This window comes from Dermacentor andersoni, chromosome 1 (genome assembly GCF_023375885.2).
Source record: "Dermacentor andersoni chromosome 1, qqDerAnde1_hic_scaffold, whole genome shotgun sequence".
Lineage (NCBI taxonomy): Eukaryota > Metazoa > Arthropoda > Arachnida > Ixodida > Ixodidae > Dermacentor > Dermacentor andersoni.
In genome coordinates, this window is record NC_092814.1 from 46,566,108 (window position 1) to 46,591,533 (window position 25,426).

The 25,426-nt window shown below is 41.9% G+C and overlaps 1 protein-coding gene across 1 annotated transcript in view; it reads left to right on the forward strand.

Annotated features, from left to right (window-relative positions):
* The window catches only part of LOC126543951 (lateral signaling target protein 2 homolog), a 68,669-nt gene that overhangs the window by 42,556 nt on the left and 687 nt on the right, over positions 1-25,426 (forward strand). The window contains exons 2-13 of the mRNA XM_050191112.3: positions 5,924-6,070; positions 6,136-6,267; positions 6,333-6,482; positions 8,350-8,402; positions 8,469-8,558; positions 11,541-11,630; positions 11,694-11,795; positions 14,267-14,962; positions 15,050-15,210; positions 15,922-16,040; positions 19,409-19,592; positions 25,268-25,371. Of these exons, the coding sequence (XP_050047069.1) occupies positions 5,924-6,070; positions 6,136-6,267; positions 6,333-6,482; positions 8,350-8,402; positions 8,469-8,558; positions 11,541-11,630; positions 11,694-11,795; positions 14,267-14,962; positions 15,050-15,210; positions 15,922-16,040; positions 19,409-19,592; positions 25,268-25,371 (2,028 nt within the window). The remainder of the gene's footprint in view (positions 1-5,923; positions 6,071-6,135; positions 6,268-6,332; positions 6,483-8,349; positions 8,403-8,468; positions 8,559-11,540; positions 11,631-11,693; positions 11,796-14,266; positions 14,963-15,049; positions 15,211-15,921; positions 16,041-19,408; positions 19,593-25,267; positions 25,372-25,426) is intronic.

Sequence of the window (25,426 nt, forward strand, 5' to 3'; positions counted from 1 at the left end):
TTTTATGATTGTAAGAAATTTTATGAAGGTAGGGAATCACTTCTACCTCATCTTTTCGTCTTTCTTCTTTTTTCTTTCTCTTGTCTTCCGCTCTCTGTTTGTAGCTCATGCGCAATTCAGCCTTCCTTCTGTGTTGCAGGCCTTCCGCAACTGAGACTATTACGTGCCTCAGATACCCCGCCGCCTCCAAGCGTGCCACTTGCCTTTGAAGGCGTTCTACCTGATTGCATGACTTACAGAGAGCACCTGACAAGAAAGAAAGAACTATATTTCTTTTTACAAGCTTAGACTGTGCTGAGCTGTATGGTAAAGAGGGCTTATTGGTTCTTGGCACATACATCAAACACGCGTGATCTTCTTTAATATTGCTACACGCGGGTGGTATTTGATTGTTTGAAAGAGGTGTGTGGGCGCCATCACTCGAGAAAAGAAGAGGAAGAACGAATGGTGCTCGCGGTGTGAATCTAACCGGTCAGCGCTGCAACTGCTGTTGTAAATACAACCTGTAAATAGTTGCTCGTCTTACTGACTCGTCCTTCGCGGAACAATATGCAGCTGCAAATCTAAAAACCTAATGTTGTCCTGTTCTAGGAATTCAAAGGTGAAAGTAAGTGTCCTAAAACATGCATTAAAAGCGGCTAAAATATGCGAGACAATAGGGTCTGTAAAATCTAAAGAGCAATCTAAACAAGTACTGACAATAGGGTCCGTAAAAGCAGATCTATGAAAATTTTAAAAATCACCAACATACCAGAAAACCTTTAAAACCTTAAAGTTTGTCCAGCAGCTCATAAAGAGCCTTGTCACGTCAAGCTAAAAACAAATCACTTAAAATAGGTGCAATGCATGACCCTATGCAAACACCCTACTTTTGCAGGTAAATGTTGTTGTCGAAAGAAACAAATGTTGATGTCAAATAGCATGATAAGAGCTCTAAAAACCAGCTGTACTCACGCCACAGGCATTTGAAAAATCCACAGCACTGTGCTTGTCAATTGCAGCCTTGTCGCAGGACAGCAGCCCTTCATGCAGCAAAGAATAAAACAAATCTTTTATATCAACAGAAAAAGTGATTAAACTTTTGTGGTCACTTTATCTTAAGAAATCAATAACGGCAGCAGAATCTTTAGTCAGGAGCAGGTCAGTCATGTTAAGTCATTTTAACTTGATTTGCAAGCAGTCCGTAGCACACTTTTGCCACAACCCAAATTCAAAGACAATCACGCGGAAAGGACATTCCACCTTATTGGTCTTAGCCAAGAAAAACATTTCCAGACAATCACTATTGCTACCTTCTATTTGCTTTACAATGTTTTACAATTTGTTTACATTCAACAGGTTGACCTTGTATGTGACAAGGCTCTTTTTGAGCTGCTGGGTGAACTTGAGGTTTTAAACATTTTCCGTTACATTGACGATTTTTAAATCTTTTTTAGATAGGTCTGTTTTTACGAACCCTACTGTCAGTATGCGTTTAGATTGCTCTTTAGATTTTACATACCCTATTGTCTCGCATATATTAGCCTCTTTTAATGCATGTTTGAGGCCACTTACTTTCACCTTTGAATTCCTCAAACAAGACAGGATTAGGTTTTTAGATTTACGGCTGCATTTTAAAGATGATCACACGTGTTTGGTGTATGGGCCAAGAGCTAATAAGCCCCCTTTACTCTACAGCTCAGCACAGTCTAAGTTTGTAAAAAGACATATAGTTCTTTCTTTCTTGTCGGGTGCTCTCTGTAAGTCATGCGATCATTCCATGGTAGAAAGTCTTCAAAGGCAAGTGGCACGCTTGGAGAGGTGGCGAGGTATCTGAGGCACGTTATAGTCTCAGTTGCTGAAGGCTTGCATCGCAGAAGGAAGGCTGAATCGCGCATGAGCAACGAACAAAGAGTGGAAGACAAGAGAAAGAAAGAAGAAGAAAGACAAAAAGGTAAGATAGCAGTGATTTCCTACCTGCATAAAGTTTCTCACAATCTTAAAAAGGTAGGATGACGTTCCAGTGTCAAAATGTTGTACACGGCGCCAAATAAGCTTTTGAGTTTGTGCAAGTTTAGCTGCTCTACGAGAATGCACAAACCAGACTGTACTATCAAGCACAAAGATGCCTACGTCACCTGCAAAAAGGGAGTTGTTTACAGAATTCCACTCTCTTGTAGAAGATGCTACTTTGGTCAGACAAGCAGGTGCTTAAATGTGCGTCTGCAAGAGCACAACAAAAAAGTAAGCAATGTGGCTACAGACGGCCAAACGGCTGCCCATTGTAAAAAATGTGACATGCAGCCACCTTGCTGTCCTCTTTTTGATCGTGTGTCACCATCACAACAACTTAACCAGGCAAATCGTAGAAGCTACCGAGATTGCATGGGAAGGAGATGATTGCATTAGTTGTCCATCAGTGGTTTTATCAAAGAAAGAGCTTGAATTATTTACATAGTCGGCACGTGGCAGTTTACCTTCTTCTCTGCAGATTCAGATGGGTGTGTGTATATATGCATAGTGCACCGCCTATAGAGGCGCCACTGATAGCCACCTAGTGGGCGCTTCCAACAGTACACTCAATAGCAGGAGCAGACGACAACCCTTTGCAGCAAGGATGGATGAAGTTCGCAGCTGCGATTTCTCCTTTGTTCGGGTGCCAGACTGCTTCTTCTGTGGTGATAGCTGTAGGGATGACGTTGGCCTCTGTGGGAGCGGGTATGAACACAATGTTACCGGTATTTGGGACAACCCGGTCCACATACGTGCCAGGTGCATCCCGCAGACAAACGCCATGAACTCCATTTACATGAAGTGGAGCTCACGTTAACTAGCCGCTAAATTTTTTATAGTAATGCGATGTGTCGATCATTATTTTTTAATTCTATCCTTGCTTTAATGCTGCTTCTGAACCTCAATAATAAGCACCCATCATTAGTGCAGACTTATATCTCAAACAAATCTGCATGGTGCGATGTCTGCACATGCCATTGTGATCTTTCTGCCGATGAATACATGTGACATCGCCGAATAAGTGCACTCAAAGTCCCCCCAGGAAGAGTAATTGCGAATTTATTGATGGAAACGCGTACACTACCCAACAAAGTCTCCAAACGCACAGGTTAATAAGAGCGCGTGTCAGTGCTGTACTGCTGAAGCTATTCTGCTGCATACGCCGATGAACTGCCATTCCCGCTGTAGTTCTTGCAATTTGAAATTTCCCTAGGGAACTGCTTGGAAACGTACAACGCTAAAGTCTGACCAAATTTTCAGTGCTGTTTTTTTAATGTTACTAAAGAGAGATGCCACATGATATATTGAAAGGCAGAGCAGCGCCAGTCAAAGTCGATGAGTGCTGGCGGCAAGGCCGGGTTTAGTCCTCTGTAGCGTAAGCATAATAAGAAAGAATTCAGTTGAGTACAAAATTCACATGCAAAAAGGGACTACGTTGTGAAACAAACAAATCACTCGGCGTGGTAAGTCTGCTCAGACAGCATCGAGGTGTGATGACTTGCCAAACGTAATGCGAACTTTTCAGCGAAAATAGAACAAAAATATTATATGCAGCTACTATTAGCAATTCTTGCCCTGAACTACCTATTTTCTAAACACATTTCCCAAAAGAAACACGATATCTAAGATGCACTCAGGCGAAAAGAATAAAGCTGTTAAAGAAGTGCTTGCTTGGTATCATTCCGATAAGACACAGCGTGATTCAGACCCTTTACAAATGAGGCAGGGTGAAAACCTCGCACCTAAAAAAAATCAACAGTTATGCATGAAGCAACTAGTAACAGTTCAATCTGCACGACAGCTGGTGCGAGGATTTACCGGGCTGCATAGAAACAACAATTTCAGTTCTTGCAAGCTTCAGTAGCTTTAACATACAACACAATGTGCTCGTGCAGTCGTGCTGCCTAGCTGGCGCAACGCGCTAATGAAGCGGCAAGCAGTAAAAGTGGCAAACGGCATTCAGAACTTTAGTGAAATGTCTTTAAACCACATGCTGCACTGCAAACAAACTTCGTCGCTGACCTGTGTAATTATGATCGAGTGGAAAAAACACTGACACGACAAAGGAAAGGATGAGAACAAGAAATTTCCCACCGAACAGCGGCAATCCATTGCTACTGTTGCTCCCGCTGATGAGGTTTTGTGGGGAATGATTATAACCGTATCACTGGCACGTTTTTGCTGGTATTTGAGCCCCCCATCGTGCAACAATTCTTCTTCGACATTCCCTGAAGCTTTGGCCACCTCACACATGCGAAGGGTGTTGCTTATTTTGCTCTGAAAATGGGAATAAGACAGAGAAGCACGATCAACGATGCAGCAAACTGCGGCGCGCGGCTGGCTCCTTTCCCAAGTGTTCTGCGCAAGGCTGCCACCAGTGGCGCGTCCATCGACGCACACTACGCGCATATATAATCAGGATCTGCAATAAAATCTTAGTTGAAAGTTAGCGCTTGTCCTGTCTCAACTTGTCCCTCGCCCTTACTGCGCTATGTTACTTGCATATGATGAATAACCAACATGCCCAAACATATTCCCTCCTGAAGAACTTTCTTTTTGTTCATTTTCTAATTGCCACAAGAAATATAGGAGAAAGTGCTATTGCAACACTATTGCAAACAGTATTTGCAAATAAAGAAGAGAGAGAGCTAGGTTTCTTTCTGCCACGTAATTTTTAGTGTGCACTGTCGTTAAGCACAGAAAAATAAACTTGCAATGTTTTGTTCTTTTCAACAGAAGTATTGCATTATAATATGCAGAGACGTCATGGTATGATTCTACTCGTATGGCGTTTGCAGCCAAATGAAAACAATAAATGTAAAATAATTGAAAATCTTAGAGAAATATGTGCATTTGTGAGCACTAGTTTTACTACATATTCTGGTTGGGCAGACACCTAACAAAGCACCAGAAAGTCTCAATCCAGAACAAAAAACATGGAAGAAAAAATTTTCTAAATTAAAAAGAAATGCGCAAAGTTTCACATAATAAGCTTAAATTGTGTGCTGGGGTGGCCCTTATAAAAACTTGAAGAGGTATGTCTTTCGTTGTAGGAATTAAGTTAATTTTTGGGAGTTCAAGATCAGTGTGCTCTCTCTCTCTCTCCTTTCTCTCTCTCTCTCTCTCTCATCTCTCTCTCCTTTTTTTCTTTTTTGTTTTTCTTTTTTCAAACGAAAATTTTTGAAACTGAGTGAGCATCTGTTAACTTGTTGATAGTGGCATAGATCTGTAGAAATATTGTATAGCCTGTGGGTTTTAAACGTTCACATTCTAAAGGTTGGATTGGTGATGACAATGACCAAGGGTCTCAAAAGAAACCAAGCCGCTTTACTGCTCCGCATTCGCACGGACTCTGCTCGTACCCCTGCGTGTATGTATAAGACTGGCCTGGTGTTGTCTCCATTGTGTTCAACGTGTGGTGTGTGCGGTGACATAGAACATTACCTTATGTGCTGTACTCTGTATAACGCAGAAAGGAGTGTGTTATTCGGGTCCCTCAAGAAGACAGGAATTTCCCACAGTTCTCTTCAGGACAGTTTTCCAGCGCGGGAACCAGTTAGATAGGAAGGAGGTTTCTCGCCTTCTTTTAAATTACCTGCAGGACACGGATTCGGCCTCCACATGGTGACCTTAGGAGTGACTATGTGTAGTTGTGAAGTCTGTGTCTGATTTATATGATTTATGTATTTTAAGTGTTGCTACGGTGGAGCAATTGCCGGCAGCTACTGCAAGGCTAATCCCACCAGTAGCCTACAACCACTCAACTCAACTCAACAACTGATGTATATTGAAACTTTTACCACTTTAGCTGCAATATTTCGTAGTTTTTTCTTTTCTTCAGCTGCTTGCTGTTGTGCATTATTTCCTGTGTCCTTTTTTCTGTGGTGAATAGATATTTAACATATGTCACGCATTTTACTTTTACCTGCAGAAGGAGGATAATTCAGCCCTTGCACAGTTCTATTGGGCCGATCAAGAACTCAATCTAGTGGCTACTGAATTGGACAGCTTTGATGGCCGAAAGGACCCAGATCGATGCTCTGCATTAATCAACCAGCTTCGTGTTTGTCAGGACAGGGTAAGGCACAGTTTGTTGCTGTTCTAGCCATGTCAAGCAATACGGGTTTTTACCACCATATGCAGGTGCTAGGGATTTGCCATGACATCATGGATGAAGCCATCCCCGATGCTCGGGCAAATCGTGACTTTCGTGCCAAGTTTCCTGATGATGTGCTGCAGGAAAACATGTCTGGCCTGCTTTGGTTTGGTGCTGAGGTACGAGAACTTGTTAGGAAGGCAATGTGGTTCAGGTGTAAGCACTATTCCTTTCTGAACTGCAGTGTCTTGCTGCTGGCTCAAACATCATGAACAGGGAACAGGAGAGCTCACAGATGCGGCCATTGGCAAGGGCTCTCACAAGGTCTTTGGACAATGTTCGCTGCCTTTTACGGGAACAGTGCCTTTGCAATCCACATGAGTACCCAGAGAAGGTAGGTTGTGTGTTCTCCACATTGAAATCGTGCTGAACCATTGAAACTATCCATATCTGAACCCATGCCTGCCTGCAAGGTAGTAGAGCGGTCAATGGCACATGGATATAGTTTCTCTCTGCCATATAGCGCCTGGTGGTGCCTGCGGCAGTCAGAGATCACTTGCATACTACACTCAGCTTGAATGGGAGGGCTTAACTTAGCTGACTTTAATCATTTTAATGCGAAGCATTCTTTGCCAACTTCGGGAACTTTTTCTCTCATCGGGTTGTTTACATCAGCGTCATCTTTAAAAGGAAATTTGACATGCAAGCGCTTAATATTATGCGGCTACATCGCCCTCTGTTCCAATTATTTTTTTGCACTGTATGTGGCACACTGTGCAAATTTCCATTGTCACACTTATTGTATAGTGCGATAGTAATAAATGCTGAAAAATGCAAACAAATAAGTTGTGTTTACAGTATGAAGCAGCACTTTTCAGTTCAGAAACCTAATGGCAGTCACATATTCATCTTTATATGAAAAACATTGAAACACTAAGACATTCAGAATGCAGCACTGTCTTTTCACATTCTCACCTGCTGTGCTTTTCCTCCTTTTTGCATTGCACACTTCGCACTGCCAGGATGTGTTTTGTTTGCCAAGATACAGTGGAATCTGACATAGCAAATGCACCCACTGCACTCTTCAAGGCACATAGGTGTCAGAATGCACATTATGCATGTGAACACGTTTGACAAATATCAAGTGAAAATTTTTATAAGTCGAACTACATTGAAGTGATCACCTGGTGCCATCTATTGACAATATTTCGACACTTGTCCAGCATATATTCTCTCTCAGGTCATCTACGCTTTTTAAATCAACAATACCTCTCACCTGACAAATTGCTGGCCTTGGTTGCGAATGGATCAATTGAGTAGTGACGGATTCTTAATCTGACCAGTGCTTCCCACCACAGAATGCCATATGTGTTACATATTTTAATATTCACATAGTCTGCTCAGATATTCGCATGTTTGGATATCCCTGTCATGTTTCAGGTTCCTAAACATGAAGAGTGATATGTATTGCAGTTTTTTGCACTTCTGTTTCACAATACAAATTATGCTGTGGCACGCAACTTTGTGGTGCATGTACGTTCATTTTAACCAAGTCATTTCAAAGAATGGTGTCCTGTAAACTGTTCCTTACTGCAGCAAATGCCCATATTTTTAGTGTTCTTACCTTTTCCAATAAATATTGGTTGCAATTTGAACTTTTGAGTGGAAACTATGCAGAAGTATTAATGAAACAAATAATTTTACTGAGATGTACTGCAAATAAGGAAAGTATGGATTACACAAGAACATACTTCAGATCATTAGTGCCCCCAAGATTTCTATAATCAGTGAAACATTCAATCGCAGGATCTGGCAGTATAATAAGCAAAACAAGGCTTAAAGAACATAGGGAAACAAAAAACAGCCAGTCTCGTAGGCAAAACATCAATAAAGTCGCTTTTTTTGCCTACATGCTCTAGTTTGTTCTTTTTTTTTTTCATATATATAATGAACTAGAGAAATGGCGGGGGATCCGAGTGGTGCAACTTAAGGAAATGAAAGTGGGCGAAGAGATGACTTGCCACAGGTGGGGACCGAGCCCACATCTTCCGCATTACACTTGTGGTGCTTTACCGATTAAGCTAGCACGGTTTCATCCTCCCGCCCACTGGCTAGGGTGTTTGTGTATGTGTACAGGATTAGCCCTGAAAGTGTTAGCCAGTGCCACTCACTGGCTAACACTCCCAGGGTCGCAAAGCAAATAAGTGCTAACCTATAACTTCTGTTGTCATTTTCACACTGATTCTCATTCTTTTCCACAGCTGAAAGAATCATTGAAGACGTTTGATAGGCTTTTCGCTGAATTTGAATTGAGGTAAAATTATTTTGCACATTTAAAATAAGTCAGTTTGCACAATACTGATCTTTTTTTTTATTGCAGTTATGTAAGTGCTATGGTACCTGTAAAATCTGCCAAGGAATACCACTTGCAACAAGAAGTTGTGGTGTTGTTTTCCGAGACATTGCAAAGGTTTGTTCCCCTGCAGCTAAACCTCCACATGCATGCAAGACAGGAGGAAACTGTGATTTCAACAATTTCTTTCCTCAGATTTTCGTAGGAGTAGGCCACTGTATGCATATGTGTCTAATGTACAGCTTTTGTGAAAAACAACCAAAGAGAGTTACTTGGAGTATGTGTGTTGCTGGGTCCTGGCTGCACTGTGTTGCAACTATGATAATTCTGGTGGCGGAATACCCTTGTGTGCAATGTACTGAGCATGATTCCAGGGGTTTGCCTCCTATTCTTGAGCACATAAAGGGACACTAAAGATAAACACTAAATCAGTTTAGGCTAATGACTTATTCATTCAAAAGATTATTTTCTTTAAGTTTTGTGGCAATAGGTTAATTATTAAAAAATAAATATTTCAAATTTCATGACGCTGACACACTGGCACCGACATCCCTGCACCAGTAAATCAGTGTGATGTCATAAATTTCAGAGTACATTTACATGTTCTTGTGGCTGTGAACTTGCTAAGTTCAGTCTTTGGGTCTTTTTGAACACAATGTAGCTAACCTTTGCCAACAACAAATTAAATAAATGCGGGCAGGAACCATCAAAATCAATGATGTCACAACGAGCTGGTGTGGAAACTTCATAGTAGTACACCTCCTCCATGTTTTTATTTTGTCAAGTGCACAGGTACTCGAGAGATACGCCGCATTGTCCTGGCCTTTGTGTGCATGCATGAGTTGCAAGAAAAAAATTTTGGGACTGCCTCTAGGCACTACAGAGGAGGACACATTTAGGCCGGTTTGTCCATAGCCAAACTGCACTACGCGAGCACGACAGAAGAAGCCGCTGCCTGGCGTAGGCTCCAGACAGGCACTTACACGAACCTACACATATTACATCGGATACACCCCACAGCCTACAGGGACGAATGCCCATGGTGTGGGGCCACACCAACCCTATACCACATTACGTGGGAGTGCACACTACACAACATAGAACACCCAGACACGAACATAACGAGGGAGCAATGGGAGGCACTGCTGTCCAGCTCGGCCCTCGACGACCAGCTCACGCTGATTAAGAGAGCTGAGAAGATGGCAAGAGCCAGCGGAGCCCTGGACTAAGGGCCCCGACGATTAGCGGTTTTTCTGATTATTCTTTTAATAAAGTTTATCTATCTATCTATCTGTCTATCTACGAATAAATACTTCGGAATAAGCTCTCCCTTCGTTCACCTATTCTGGCATAGCAATCACAGTACCGCGTTTGTAATTGGGAGTACCATAATTCAAATGCGTGTTCCGAAAATTATTTTTTAGATCTGCGTTGTTATATCATTCCCCCCATTTCACGTTTGCAGTAGTTGTTCTTTATCCCTGCTTCAGCACCAGGCCTGACACGGAGGGTTCCTGCCAATGGGAACAATGTGTGGGCTTAGGTAGATGCCGCTTTAGTGGCCGAAGATCAACGAACAGTAGTAGTTCTTTATCCATGCTTCACCAGCATGCCTGATGCATAGGGCATAAAGTTGCATACAATCACTGGAGGGAACTGTGGTGCTAGTGTCTACAGGAGCTGCAAGCAGGGTGGTTCGCCAACATGGAAATGACAGTTAGTACATGGATATGCCTAAACTTTGTTTTTCTGGCTTTAAATGGCTTCGTGACTTTGCAAACTGATCAGTTTCAAGAAAGTACTGTGTTATAAATAATTAAACATTATTAAAATTGCCCAATGACAAGATTTGTGCACAGGACCTCTAACAAAGAAGCCCAGTATTGAAACCATTGCACTACGGACTCATGGACAAATGGAACTACTGCAATAAGTAGCAATTATGCGTGTTCATGGAGTCTCTCTGCTTTTATAGAAGGCATAGATCGCTTTGAAATTTAGGCCAACGAAGGCAGATAATGGGTAATAAACGAAGCCACGAGAACGTCTGAAGCCACAAGCATGAAGATCAGACAAATCTATGTACTAACCATCATTCCCATGATGGCTCAACAATCGGAGCACCTGAGTTCCTTCTAGTAATTATTGTAGGAAACTCCATGCTGTAGGGCTCCTGCTAAAGAGGGCAAAGCGACCCGGCACAAGATGCGGTGGTGGGGGCTTAGGTAGATGCCGCCTTAGCAGCCACAGACCAATGAATAATGGCACATTGTTCTTTACCTATGCTTCAGCAACACACCTAATGCGTAGGGTTTCTGCCAAGGGGAGTGAAGTGACCCGGCACGGAGCGTGGGCTTGGGTACTTAATAGATGCTGTTTTAGTGGCCGCAGGCCAATATATAATGACACTTTGTTACAGTGAATTTCTTGTATTGTTTGCTTCCCCATTACGGACTCTGTATCGGCTGCTGTTATCCCATTTGAACGGAAGTTAAGCACCGCTTGTCACGCAGTGCGTATTGCCATGGGCTAGGAACAAACGGAGCTGAGCGTGTTCTTCTCTGTTCCTCTGTAGTACCTAGATGCAATCCCCCGATGTTTCTCTCTCAACTCGTGCATGCGCACAAGTGTCGGACAAAGGCAGCACAGCTCTTGCATGTCTGCGCCCTTGACAAAGTGGAAATACGTGCACCAACCATCATTATTTTTTAGTCTTTTGCTTTACTAAGCCACTTATCATGGTAAGAATGGTTTTTTTGGTGTTGTGGTAGGGTAATATACAGGTCAAATAATTTTTCTCTTTACTGTCTCTTTAAGCAGAAGTGCAACAGGAGGATGACTATGTACCCGATAGTTGGCTGCGGTCTCGCACTTTGTGGCTTTGGGGTTGTGCTTTATAGCCTTCTGAAAGTGTTTTTGCCTGCATGTGACTTCATTAGTGTTCACTAAAGGCACTTGCACCACCGATAACACTGATGCACTTTGAAGTTGCTGTCTTAGCCAGGATGTGATGTTGACATCTTGTAAGCCCTTAAAAATGTGGTTTATTTATTTGTTGGCAAAAGTCATCCAGTTTACAAGAAATGTACTCAATTTCAGAGCAATTGAGGTAAAGCTAGTTCCCCAGGAGATGGTGGAGACATACGATCCAGCACTCATGTTCACCATTCCAAGGCTAGCAATTGTTGCGTAAGTTATTCATACGAAATTCAGCTTAGCAGGACAACTAATGGCTGGATTTTTTATTTCCAGTGGGCTGGTGCTGTTTTCTGATGGTCCTTTGAATGTTGACAAGGACTCTTCAAGCCTTTCGGAATTGTTTCGGCCATTCTACAGTCTTCTATGCAAAATCAGGTATGTGACTACTTGTGTTGCTATGTGCTTTACATTTATGTGTTGCCTTGAAAAGCAAGTATTTTGATGATGCAGCTAACGTGGTGGCATTAAAAAAAAGAATTTTTTTTCGGCTGTGGATAAAGGTAGGCCAACCTAAAATTTTGTCATTGATACTTTTGCTCTGAATATAATATTTGAGAAGTTGATTATTAACTCATTTTGTAATTAAGCAGAATACAAAACATAGTCTGACTTGTTCCAAGCAACAGCTAACATTATTTATTTATTTATTTATTTATTTATTAAAAATACTTTCAGGGCCCAAAAGCACAACAGAAAGGAGTGGAAAGAAAATGGCAGGACGTGCAGCTAACAAATACATATATATATATATATATATATATATATATATATATCCTGAACTCTTGGTCATCAGTTATGCTGGCGATTCTGTAGGGAAGATAGTTCTATGCAACGCTTGTTCTAGGAACAAAAGAGTCATTACACAATTTCCTGCGACAAGACGGTAGGCCCACCTTGAAGAGATGATCAGTCCTTGTAGATATATAGTGAGGTGGATGAAACAGAACATCCTTCAAATCGTTGTTAAAATAATAGATTTTGTGAAAAAGGTTAAGGCGAGATGACTTTCAATGCAACGTAAGGTCAGGCAAGTTTAGGGTTTTGTGACACTGGAATGATGTGAATAATTTAATAAGATTAAACGTGCTGCGCAATTCTGAATGGCTTCAAGAGTTTTAATGAGTGTAGTCCGAGTAGGATCCCATATGGCACATGCGTACTCTAATTTAGAACATGCCAAGGTTTTGTAAAGTGTTAACTACCTTGGTTCTGTCCAGCTACTTAGAACACATGGTATATATACAAGCAGTAAACAGTATTTTTCTTTGATTTTTTTGTCTTGTCACTAACTTATGAATGTTACCATCTGATACTGTCTCTTATGAAGCATTTGTATGAATCACGCACTTGTTGCCAGCTGTGCCAGATTAAGAAGTTATGGGCCCGTGTCTAAATTTGCCTGGGAGACTCGGTGATGACGATGTTGATGATCATGGCGATCACCTAAGATGCCAAATATTTAAACTGTTGCAGGTATCAAGTTCTGTTTTCAATTTTATTCTTGGAAAAAACGTTACATGCCCATGAACATACACGAGGGCATCTAACCTTGATATAATGTTAGCAAAATTTTTCCTTTGAGAAAGTATGTTTCTTTTCTTCTCCCAAGTTGTCATCCAATGCTATATTGTCTAACGGGCACGTCGCTATCATTTAGTAATGAAGTTAGTCAAAAATTCACAAACTGCTCCATCTCCATCAATTGGGAAAAAGAGAATCGCCTGTTGTAAAGCAACAAACATTTTAGTTCGCATCAACACTTTCAATTTCTCTGCATATGTTGCATGCAATCTAGGCGAATACCAGATAGCACATGTACTAGGAGGTGTGATCCCTTGAACTCTGATATGGAATTAGGCAAGAGAGGAAGGTCGTTTGCAGGCGCTGGTCGAGCAAAGGGAGAGAGCCTCTGTGCACGAAGGGCAGGTCGCCTCCTCGCACCACAGATTCTTTGCTTCTATTTCGGCTGCTACTAAACCCCTTTTTAAGAAATATTGTGGTAGAACCACTACGATGCTTTACAACTGCTATTGTACAACCAAAATTTTCTATGGGCTCCTGGTGAGAGACTTTTTATGAATGTTGAGGGACTTTTTATAATTGTTGAGGGGCCTATGAAAAAAAAAAACATTTTTCATGAGGCCCCCTAGCAGTCGGGGCCAAGTGCTGCAGCCACTATAGCCAATGGGTTAATCCGGCCCTGGTTGCTAGATTCATTTGTGGTGCAGAACAAGAATGTTACTCTTTGTACAAGTATAGTTGGGATAAACTCATTGATATCTAATGGTTTGTCTGAACTATTACCTCGTTTGCACTGTTTTTGCATTTAAAATTTCCTGCTTAAGGCCCTATGGGAATGTGAATATTGTAGTTATTATGCGTTATAATTTTTGTCATAGATGTTTGAATATATTTGTAAAAGCTACAATGTACATGCTGTTTATGTGTCTCGTGTCTTATAGGTAATGTTTATGTTCGTAGACATTTGTATAGCCTTCCTTGTAAGGGCTTATGGGCCTAGTAAAGCTGTTGATTCAGCTTTTAGCCCATATTCATTTTCGGTACGTATCCTAGAAATAAACTTGAATTGTAGTGAGAAAAGCAATGTAGCAAACAGTGGACTACCCTGTAGTGTTCTGTACACCATCAATGTCCTAATAAATTATTTGTGGTTTTGTTTATTCTTTACCCTAAAGCTTGATATCTAACCACCATATTACCTTGTTTGTCAAGTACCGTCAAGTGACTTTTTGAGGATGTTCTATTCATTTGCAGAACATGCAGGATTTCTGAATGTGGCCAAACAACATGATTGTTCGCTTGAGTGCTTTTTGTTTTTCTTTTAGGGAACTGCTGTGGACCCTGTCAAGAGAGGAGCTTTGGCTTCTAGAAAAAACCTTATGCCAACTTGAAGAGCCTAAAGCATGCATCAACTCCAAACAGTGCTCATTTGGTACAGACGAATATATAGGACTGGACTCTGATGTGTGCATCAAGCATTTCTACAGCAATTATAACAGCTGTAAACAGTTCATCAAAGACTTTTACAACCACAATTTTGGTGTAGCCCCAGAGAGCGAGCCTGTCCAGCAGATGCAAAAGCATATCCGTGAGCTTGGTCTGGAGACCAAAGAGTTCTGGGCTGTAAAACACTCCAGTCCGCTCGCTCGCAAAGTTGCGGCAGCATCCCAGTGTCCATTGCAGAATACCACTTCACCGCACAAGCAGCAGCCAAGTGCTGTTGACAGTGAAAGCAGTGCCAGTTACGACTCTGATGACAGTGTGGTCTCCGACAACTGGTGGCCTCTCTTCAGTGACCCCCTGCAGGCAGGGGCGTCTGCAGGTGCCTCCACAGAGCAGCAGCAGCAGCCAAGGCAGAGTCCATGCTTGCGCAGATCCTCCAAAACATCAAATGCGTCTGATCGTGTTCCAGTGGTGCCACAGATTCGGCGATTGCAGAATGAAGAGCGCTCTCTGCCATCCCCATGCTCAAGTTGCAAAAGTCTGTCAAGTCTTTCAAGTGCTGAATGGGAGTGCATGAGGTATGCTCATCTCTAGGTTGCCACTGAGAAGAACCTGATAACATTTTCTGCCTTTTTTTCTTCCCTGTTTTTGCTAATGCTCCATAGTTACCAAAGCACAGACACCAGTTCCTACAACTCTGATTGCCCTGATGATGAAGAAATAGCTTTGGCTCTACAGGCTGCAGAAATTGCATTTCACAATGAGCTTCGTTGTCGGTTCAAGAGCACTGATGACCTCATTCATAGACTCTTCGTGGGAATTTCCGGTGAGTTATTCAACCCTGTGCTGGTCATTTGTGCGAGATATGTGAAAGCCGTGAAGGTTTTCATCAACCTGGTGATAATTTTCAAAAGTGCTAGTGCTGGAGAGACCTTCGAAAGGGGGTCAGCTTTCTTGTATGAAAAGCATTCAGGACTGCTGTATTATATTTTTTGGTGCCTTCACACAGAAAAACGTTACCTTGCATTTGCTGGTTGACGACTTGAAAAATTCGGTCTTGTGTGGAGGAAAGGCTTTATAAGGTTAACATTGTTGGTGTATGAACTGATGATGTTGGTCACTAGCTAGCCCTGCTTGAAAAGGGATCAGATGCCATTTCTATCACTGTAGCGTTTAAAAAGTGTGTTTCAGGAATGGCTGTGAGCAGCAATGCATGTCCTCTAGAAATTCTTGTCCATAATTTCACTGGTCAGTTTGGAGCAATTTCTTTTCCCTCTATATATGTTAATGAGTGTTTGTCTGCTCTATATGTGGCAAGATCACATGTTTTACTGGTGAATTAAAGTCATATATCTCTGAATTCACCACTTCATCTTGCAGCATTTTACCAAACAGAGCAGCTATGTTTATATCCACAAAACTAAGAAAAGCTGCTCCAAATTTATTAGTGGAATTTCCAGGATCTTAAGAAAAAAATGCAACCATGTAATAAATCTTTTTACAAACATGCATTGGCTATTCTTCTTTCTTGGAAAAGGTGTGGCTGACCAGCTGCAGACAAATTTTGCCGGCGAGATGAGAAACATACTGAAGTGCGTCTTTGAAATGAACAGCTCTTCAAAGCAAGATTCCTCTGCCATTTCCCTGGACACGGAGGTGGGCTCATGTCAGCAGTATGCATTACTGACTGTAGTTTTGTTAGGAGCAGAGGCATTAAAATTTTTTATTTCTCTGTTTGAAATACCTAGTACTTTCTTGCCAACATGGAGTGTGTAACATTCTCAACACGTGCCAGGGTTTTATCAAGCTTTTTCTGTTCAGTGGGTTTTGATTCTGGAAATCAGGTGCCCATTGTGACATGACAAGACATAAGGTTGTAACAGCTCTGGTTTACAATTGCTGTGGCCACAGTGTTCACATTTTTTTTTTTTTACCTGTGCGCTTTGGAGCAATCTCTTCAGTGAGCAAGGAATCAGAAAAAATTCTTAGTTAAACTAGAGTGGTATATTACACTCTTGTAATAGCGTTGTTACACTTGTATAGGTGATTTCCAATGAATGCAGAATTTTTTTGTGAAAATGACTTCAAAGGTGAGTGACACTTGGCAGTGCCACCTTGACTTTGAGGCAGCTTCCTGTTACGTCGCACAGTATCATTACTGCTTGTATAATGTTGAATATCATCATCAGAACAATTGCTTAGGCACAAAATTCAGATTCAGTGAATTAACCATTGGCCTTGATTTTCTTACCAAACAATCAATCTTGCAACCTGATAGGCACAGAGAGAGTTTCAAAAGAACACTTTGCCAGTCTAATGTGACTTAGCACATACTTATGAGGCAGCTTCAACATTTCTGTGCTTAACTTAAAAAATGTGTAAAACCAGAATTTTGATATCTCTGCTCCTTTAGAGGTTTGTTAGATGCTCCGCGAAGCTAGAAATTTGCTCTCCAACCATATTCAGTGTGTTGTACTATGTGTATGTATGTAGCTTGCTGTTTGGCTTTGGGGAAGCATGTGTTTTGTAAATAATTAGAGATCAGTAATAAAAATTCTATTGTTAGTTCTCTTGCATGACAGTCAAACAAGAAGTAGGAACTAGCTATGATGGATCTTGGGGTTAGCATATGAATATTTGACTATGATTTTATTGTTTGTGAATGCGCCACTTTGGTTATGTTTATTGGTTTCAAATTTGACATCTTTTAACCTTCCTGTGTCACACTAGGACCTGTTTCAGAAGGCAGGCCTGGCTTAATCTGAAGCAATGTCATTTCAAGTTTTTAAGTGTTGTCATTCTTTCTTGTTAGCTTAAGGGAATGCAAGCTGAAGTGGCACTTTTGCACTAAGATTGTGACATGTAGTGTAATTTACGGCACTCATTTAATTTTGCGGTTGCTATTTGAGTAGATGAAGCATCTCATTGTAGAGTTCTGTGCAGTGTGTTTGCAGAACCTCAAATTCCTGCAGAACAAAATGAAAAGACAAAAACCAAACCTTAAAGAACAATATGAGAAATTGCAAAGCACATTCTCAGCCTACTACAATCCCATTATTTCCATGGTGGTTCAATGTTAAAGGGGACCTAAACAACTTTTTATCCAAGTAGAGAAATGCATTTGAATTTAAATTAGGCCCATTTCAGAAATACTTTGCCACAAAAATTATTTACGTCCATTCAGCAGAAGTGGAATTATTGAAAATTAAACATTCCCTTCACGGTGCTTCTGCGCCTTCTTAAATGCTTTGCACTGCAAAGGCTAAGGCGGAGTGGGGCATGTCCACACCACTCCGCCTACCGAACATCACAATGGCGCGCAGTTCGTTTGATTTGGATGTTCACGTAGATGCCACTATTTCCAATTTTGGCACCTGTGACGTGCCAGACGTAACCAAACGTGCCAAATGTGGTTGTCCTCAGCAAGCCGCAGTACCTACGCTACGTAGCAGACTGCAACTAAATGCAGCAGCAGTGTTTTTCTTTATGCACGACAGGGCTAGAGGGCACACTCGCACTCATGTGCTCCTGTCTGGCTGTGCTACATGGTGCAGACCAGCTTTGTCCTGCACCAAGCTTGACTGACAGATAGTAAACACATCAATTTTGTGCATTTTGAAGCGCTATCAATAGCTAGATCGTTACAAAGCAAAGTCTGCCATGGCGTCTAAGCAGGACAGGAGTGAGCACGCGCTGGCAAGCATGCGTGTGTGGTCTGAGCTTAAGTTTCACATGGTTCAAGGCTAGTTGAGTGTTCAGAACTAGCTGAAATTAGTGAGACCCAATGACTATGACACCTATAAGCAGACTGGCCAAAGTTTAATTCCTATGTGGGCGGCTGCGGCCAAGTTCTCAGCGGACGATAGCTGCCGTCTTTCGGAACTACATAATTGAATTTCAAAAGCATATTTTCGCTTACTTCAGCCTGTTTATTAAACTGGATCAACAAATATACACAGTAACAGTAGGGAGAAGCGCAGTAATCCAAATACCCGTCTTGATTGTTGTGAGTTAATGGCCATGGGAATTGGCTGTATTACAACATAAATCATCCAGAAAAAAGTGAGGAGCAGGCTTCTGTTGAAAAAAAGAGCGTTTGAGAGAAAGGTGGCTTTGCGCTCCATTTGAGGGATCCACACGCCGCACACGACTGCAAAATTTGGCTGATATGTTCACAGCAGCGTATGCTATCCGTGGACTGCGTTTTTTTCACCAAACCCGAAGGGTGGTTCAGGGCCCCTTAACACAGAGTCCTAGTAAAATAATAATGGGCGGCATTGCTTGAATCTGCCACTCTGCCTCCATGTAATCTTCTTGTTGCTATTCTTCCTTCACGGCCTCCTGCATTGCAGCTTTTGTTCAAGGGTTACACATTTTTCATGTCTGTTGTGTAGATCTGATTTACTCATTGTGCTAGCTTTCCAGATTATATCAGCCCCATCCTTTGCGTTCAACTGGGAACTGCTGCCCATGTTGTTTCCCTGTTCCTGTTCACTGATATTGTCCTTTCCTCTGTCCTGTTCTGGATGCACGTGCACACACACGCGCACAGGGAGAGAGAGAGAAAGATGGGAAGAGCGACGTCTCATACAATTGGCCTCAAGAGAAATTGCGACATTAGGATAGTATACTCCCACCACTCAAAATGAGCTACGTTAAAGGGACACTAAGGAGAAACACTAAATTAGTGTTTCAGTATTCTTTCACAATTATAGTTTTATTAGTTTTGTGACAAGAACGAAAAAAAGGCCAAATTTGAATTTTGTAAATTTTGTGCCACAACTTCCACATGCCAATGTAGCTTCACAGATTTCAAAGCCTTTTTCTTTTCATATTTGGGCCATTATGGGATTATTGGTATATTGTTGGAGGGTAACTTGCAGTACTTTGTAATGTCCATTTAAGTTGAAAGGCAAAGGCACATTGTGTGGGGATATAGCATTTGTTTCCCAGTATTCTTTTAGCTCATGTGCCTTTCTATATGCCATGGTGGATAACAGAGTGGACCATTGCTTGCTTGGCAGAACCCTACAGAGCGGAGCAGTGTCCCTGAGCGTTCCCTCTTCTCACTGTCGTTTGTGGATGCGGTGGAATTGGAAGAGGAAGGGGAGCAGCGTGATAGCTCTGGCCGCCGTTCAGTGGACAGTGCTCAGGAGGTATTGCCTGATGAGCTGTCATTGGAGCTCTCCTCGGAATCTGGGCATGGAGGTAAGGTTGTGGCTATCTGCAGCCTCACACACAAGGGAACCATAAACTGTAGGCCTTGTTTGTGCTTGAAATGGTGAAGTTATTTTTAATTGCATCAATTATGTATAATGAAAAGGTGGTGCAGAATGTTAGTGCTACCAACATTCAAGTAGTTGCCTTCAGAGTTGTACATTTTCCTCACAGTTGTACTCAACTGCATTACCTTTTTATTTTGACTCGATAAGAAAATCTGAATTCCATATCTTGTCCTGGCAAACGTGCATTATTATTGGCATCAAATGCTTGTTAATTCAGTAGTATTTGACCACGCATCAGCTAATTTGAACAAATGAGCACCACAAGTTCAGGCACTAAAGCAGCACTAGTATCTAATTGAAATCCACTAATGTCAAACAAGCCTCATTATAATGAAGTTGCTTATGACACAAAAATAGCTTAGTTATATCCTATGTTCATTATAAACAAATACCAGTTAAACCTCAATACACTGAAGTACTTAAGTTTTCATAACTTGTCCAGAGAACACCATGTATTTAGAACCCCAATATAATGAAGTGTGTTTATACACGATTTCAGTATATCAAAATTTCACTGTCACCGCGAAGAAATACCAAGACAATAAATGGAAACTTCCACGGGTGCAAATGATTAAATTACGAGAGGCTGCTTGCGAACGCACCTCTCAAGCCGCACGACCAAGAGCAATCTCCGAAGTGGAGCAGCGTCACATTCCGTACAAAGTCGCAGTGCGACAAGAGCCTACATGCCCCGCGTAGTGTATGCTTTGGGTGCGAGTGAAAGCGTGCAAGGGGAAGCCGAGAAGGATGGTGGCTTAAAGGGACACTAAAGGCAAATGTTAAGTCAAGCTAAAATGATAGATTATTGCTAGAGAATCTCTAAGGCGTCAATATTATCGCGAACAGAGCCTTAATAATCGAGAAATTGAGGTAAATGCAAGACATGGTTAGAGACTCCCCTGGGACATTCAAGTACTTGTCCGATGACGAAAGCATTCCTCAGTTAAATTCTGTCGCTAGTACCCAGCCATTCGTTGCAGAAAAACATCCTTGTGTTGTATTACAATACGAAATAAAATGCTACTTGTCCAGTTCTATTTAATTTTCGGAAAAATGAACTCATTGTAATTACCCTATGACGACGTGGGCAGTCAAAGGGTTTCATTTTCGCTCGAATCCGCGCTGCCCACGCTTAAGCGTTTCACTAGTTTCATTATCTCTTAGTGCTGCGCTGGTTTTGCTGGCTTGCAAAATTCGCACAAAATTCAACTTCCATGCGATGTCGTGGGATGGCCACTCGGTCTATGCCACTTGACCAAAAAACAGCTGCAGCAGCGAATCCACCACTCTGTCTTGTATCAGTGCCGCCGTCTGTCGGACGCCGTCTTACTCACTGACAGCAGCAAAGGGTGCTGATGGCGTATGCAACATCGCCACTCCCCCGGTTGGGCGGCGGGAGATTTGAATTTCGAAAAAGGCATTCGGACCCTTCAAATGCAATTTTCTCGTAAAATAAGTCTTTTCTCGGCACGAAACAAGGGTTGCGAGGTTTCTGGAAAGGTATTTAAACAGTCCACATTGACTTAGTATTTGCCTTTAGTGTCCCTTTAATGAGCGCAGTCATCCCGCATGAGAAGTGAAAAGTGGGGGGAGGACAGCAACGCTCACAGTAATACGATCAAGCATACAAGGGTGGAGTGGGGGGCAGGTTGGCACGCATCTTCTTTTCTAGTGCAGCCGTGGCTTCACATAGCTGCCAGCATGCCTTAGCGAATATGCTACCTGTTAGGTAATCTGCCGCATTTGCAAAGAGCGTGGCGTGGCATCATGTGTGCAGTCTTCCCGCACGCATTTAGTACTGTAGGTTGCATAATCTCGAGTTTCGACGACTCGTTGAAGCGATAGGCAGAGTTAAGCATTTGCTCCCCGCTACCCGCTTTTCATGATAGCATCATCCCACTGCGTGCAACATTACTAATTAGTAACCACAGGGGCTGAGTGTACGCGTGGCTGGCTTAGTTTCGTACAGCTAATTTATTACCGACTTGGCAGAAAACCGTGTCTTTAGTTGCTGACTCTCAAATTCAACAAAATGAATTTTTTTTTGCATTCAAATTTTCATTTCTCGATTACCCAATAATAGCAAAAATTTTGCTGCCCCTTCCATATAAGATAAATTGATTGGCGACTACTTATTTGTACAAAGGGGCAAATTTCAATACAGGGAAGCAAATTTCAGATTTTACTGACTTCGTTATATCGAGGTTTAACTGCCGCACTGTAAATAGAAGCGAGAATTTTTTACTTCGTTGTATATGACAATTCGTTAGATCTAGGTCCAACTGTATTGTATCTATTGTCGCAATAATCATACCGAAAGGAAGAGTTTGGAACCACACAGTAGAACTAGCATCATGTGGCCATTGTGTTAGCGGTGTGCCTGCGAAGCTGCATTGTCACTATCTGTAGTCACAGCAGCATTTGTGGCAAGCACTTTCACTTTATCTGATACAGTGTGTGGTGTGGGATGTGATAAATGTAGTGCAAGCCATGTGCAAAATAGACAAGAGGCACTTCGACTGCAGCCTGCGGACAGCGTCACGATAGGCAGTTCACAATTATCTCACTGGCAAGGAAAGTAGGATATGTACCCATTATCTATTTGGATGAAAGCATCCATTCTGCCACCACACCACGAAGGAATTTCGAAAGCCCTCTTCATCAGCAGTTTTGTGCGAGTTATCCCGATAGGGTGTGAAGTCTTATTTGCCTGAGGCGACAGAAATTGTGGTTCCTATGAAGATGAATTAATTTGACATTTGGATAAAGTATAAACCCCATGCAAGCGATCTTGCACGCGACAGTGACAAGCAACGCGATGGAGATGGCTGTCGTGTTCGCTCGTCGCCTACAAGTCGTACCCCATGCGAGCGATGACTTCGAGCGACGTCTCCCCAGTGTTGCCGGTATGAGTGCAGCAATACAGGCGCCGAAACTAGCGTGACGCGTGCTTGATTAACTTAAGTTGATGTGTTTTACTGTAAAAAGCAGCATAAAATATTTCTGAAAGTCTTGCACTGTTCTTATCCTTGCACGTATAAAAATTCAATCGTTTGCTCGTTCCATGCGACAATCGGAAGTACTTGAGTTATGTACATCCAGTTCCGGCTTCGCGCTATTGGTTAGTCGCTCATAGCACTGCCGGGCAACGAACGACGAATTCTAGATTTGCAGAACTGAGCGATCGCGCGACATGACCAAGCGATCTGTTCACGCGACGGCCCGGTCCGTCGCTCCAAGCCGTCGCTCATCGCTGTCGCGCACAAAATCGCGCTCATGGGGCCTTAAGTCTGACATTTTTGGGGGCCTGTGAAATTCAAATTATCACAGCTTTACTGTGTGCACAGCATTCTGCACAGTCTTACTGGTCTTTTTAAATGAAACATACGAACCTGAACAGGCTTTTGGGGATTCCTGCATGCTAAAATTTTTTTGTTTCCCAGTGTTTGTGGATGTTAAAACTGGCCTCAAATTTGCGTGATTAACCATAGCTGATGTCAGGTCTGTCAAGCTAGCCAGCAAACCATGGCGATATTTTGAGTGGAAGGTTACAACTGAAAATAGTGACTTTCATCAGTGGCCAGTGAGAATGTTGTTTTCGAGCATTCACTGTGCACTCCTGGGAAGTGATCCATGTTGCTGATAGTCTTGGAGAATCGGTAAATTTCAGCGTATAAGAAAACTGGTCGATAAACACTCTACATTACTGTTCATTTCAGAGAAAAACTGCCCAGTTCCTTCTTGCAGTTAGGCGGCTCATGCTATTCACACTGTTCAGTCATTCTTATCATATTATGCCAGCATTGGAGTCACTAGCTGTATGTGCAAAATATGTAGACTCAGTGATGCATTCTGCTTTATATTGCTTTCTTCAACACATTCACTGTGGCATAGGTCACCTGTGGCTCACAACAGCGATTCCCCTTGTGCCATACACAAAAAATTGAGTTGCTTTCAAGCTTTCATAAATTAGTCCTTAGGGCATGCACGGTCATTCTGATTGCCAGGCAGTAAACCGCGTGTGTGAAGGCTCCATACGAAAGGAATGTCATTCATTAGAAGCAACTTGTGTTTCACTGTGGCATGTGCCTACACAAATAAAATGTATAAAAATTGAACCGACACAGGCACATTATCTGCACTTTTTGGCAGGAAACAAAAACATGTTTCTTACCGACTGTTGCTGCAGCGCAACAGGGTCACTAATGGCGCATCTGTTTATGCAGTATGACAACATCCTATGTCTAATAGAGTCCCTTTGCTGTACTGTTTTTGGCTTTAGGCTTATTCTCTGCAGTATCCTTAAACATTGCCGTCGTATGCGAGTCATAACTAAATGGGGAGTGACAAATTTGAAATAATGAAGGGTGTTCATCTGTGGATAGGCCGTGTTTTTTCTTACTGCACACAGTTAGATTTAACTACAGGAATATGACAGTTGTCAGACCTATGAAAATGTCCAAATCATCAGTTTATTTGTTAGAATAGCATAAAGCATTACAGCAGAGCCTTAGCCTGTGGCTGGTTGGTATTGCATAGAGTGTAATACTTTGGTTCCACTTATCTAGTATTTCATATTTTGTGCAATTGCTGCCACTCGGCCGTTTGCAAACAAAGTTGTAATGCTTGTCTTCTGCACACAAGTTCAGGTAGATTTTAGGATACAATAATAAATGCCAAATGCAGCACAGCATACAGTAAAATAATACACATCATACATGTATAACAATATATGGAGAATTATCTGGCTGACTTTTTGTAGAAGACCGCAAAGGATCGTAATCAGAATTCATATTCTTGAAGCATAACTGCGAGTCGACCTAGTTGGAACAGATTCATCTTAAAACTTTTTGTGCACAAATAAACAGGGACGAAGAATAGGAGCAACACAAGGACAAGCGCTTTCTAACAACTGGTTTTATTTTTGAAGAACCACCTGCTTAAATACCCGCAGATCTGCGCGACCAAGTCAAGAGAGCACGTCAATAGTACATATAACACTTGTAATAAAAAGACGTGGACAAAAGCCACCCGGTCATACTCTTGAATGCAGAGACATACCAATACAATCTATTATTATTGCCCACAAAGATGGACAAGCTACATGTGTTGAATAAATTACATATTTGTGCTAGTTTTGCTTACACTTGGTGTCTAAATGGTAAAAACATTGTCTCGCCTCGTTTTTAATGTGATCAACCAGTTTAAAATGATACGCTTTGTGGCAAAAGTGTTAATTAGAATGTTTTATAGGAAGCACTGACAATTTCCTTTAGGCTACAAATAAAAAAGCACTAATTACATTTTTCATGCCCTGCTTGCATTTTCATGCCCATCCGAGCAACGGTTTTCACGTTGCTAGGTCATCCCTACAACTCTCCGACACTTTGTTAATATTACTAATAAAAACTTATCAGCTGGGACACACAGCCAGAAGCAATATGCAGTTGGTTTTGTTCATGTGCAGCCTTTCAACCTATAATCTGGATTACTAATATTGCTGTTGGTATCAAAGGCAGAGTTATAATGAAAAGGCAGACCTTGCTGTCATTTTGACTTTGCAATGTCATGTGCTGAAACAAGGGTTTCACATTTCAGGTAGCCCAGTCTGGATGCCAGACGAGTTAACATCCAACTGCATGGACTGTAATGCCCACTTTACGCTGCTGCGCCGGAGGCATCACTGCCGAAGATGTGGAAAGGTAGGTGGTCCAAGTTTGTATTGGGGGATAAGTGCACTTCCACAAGTCTTTGCCT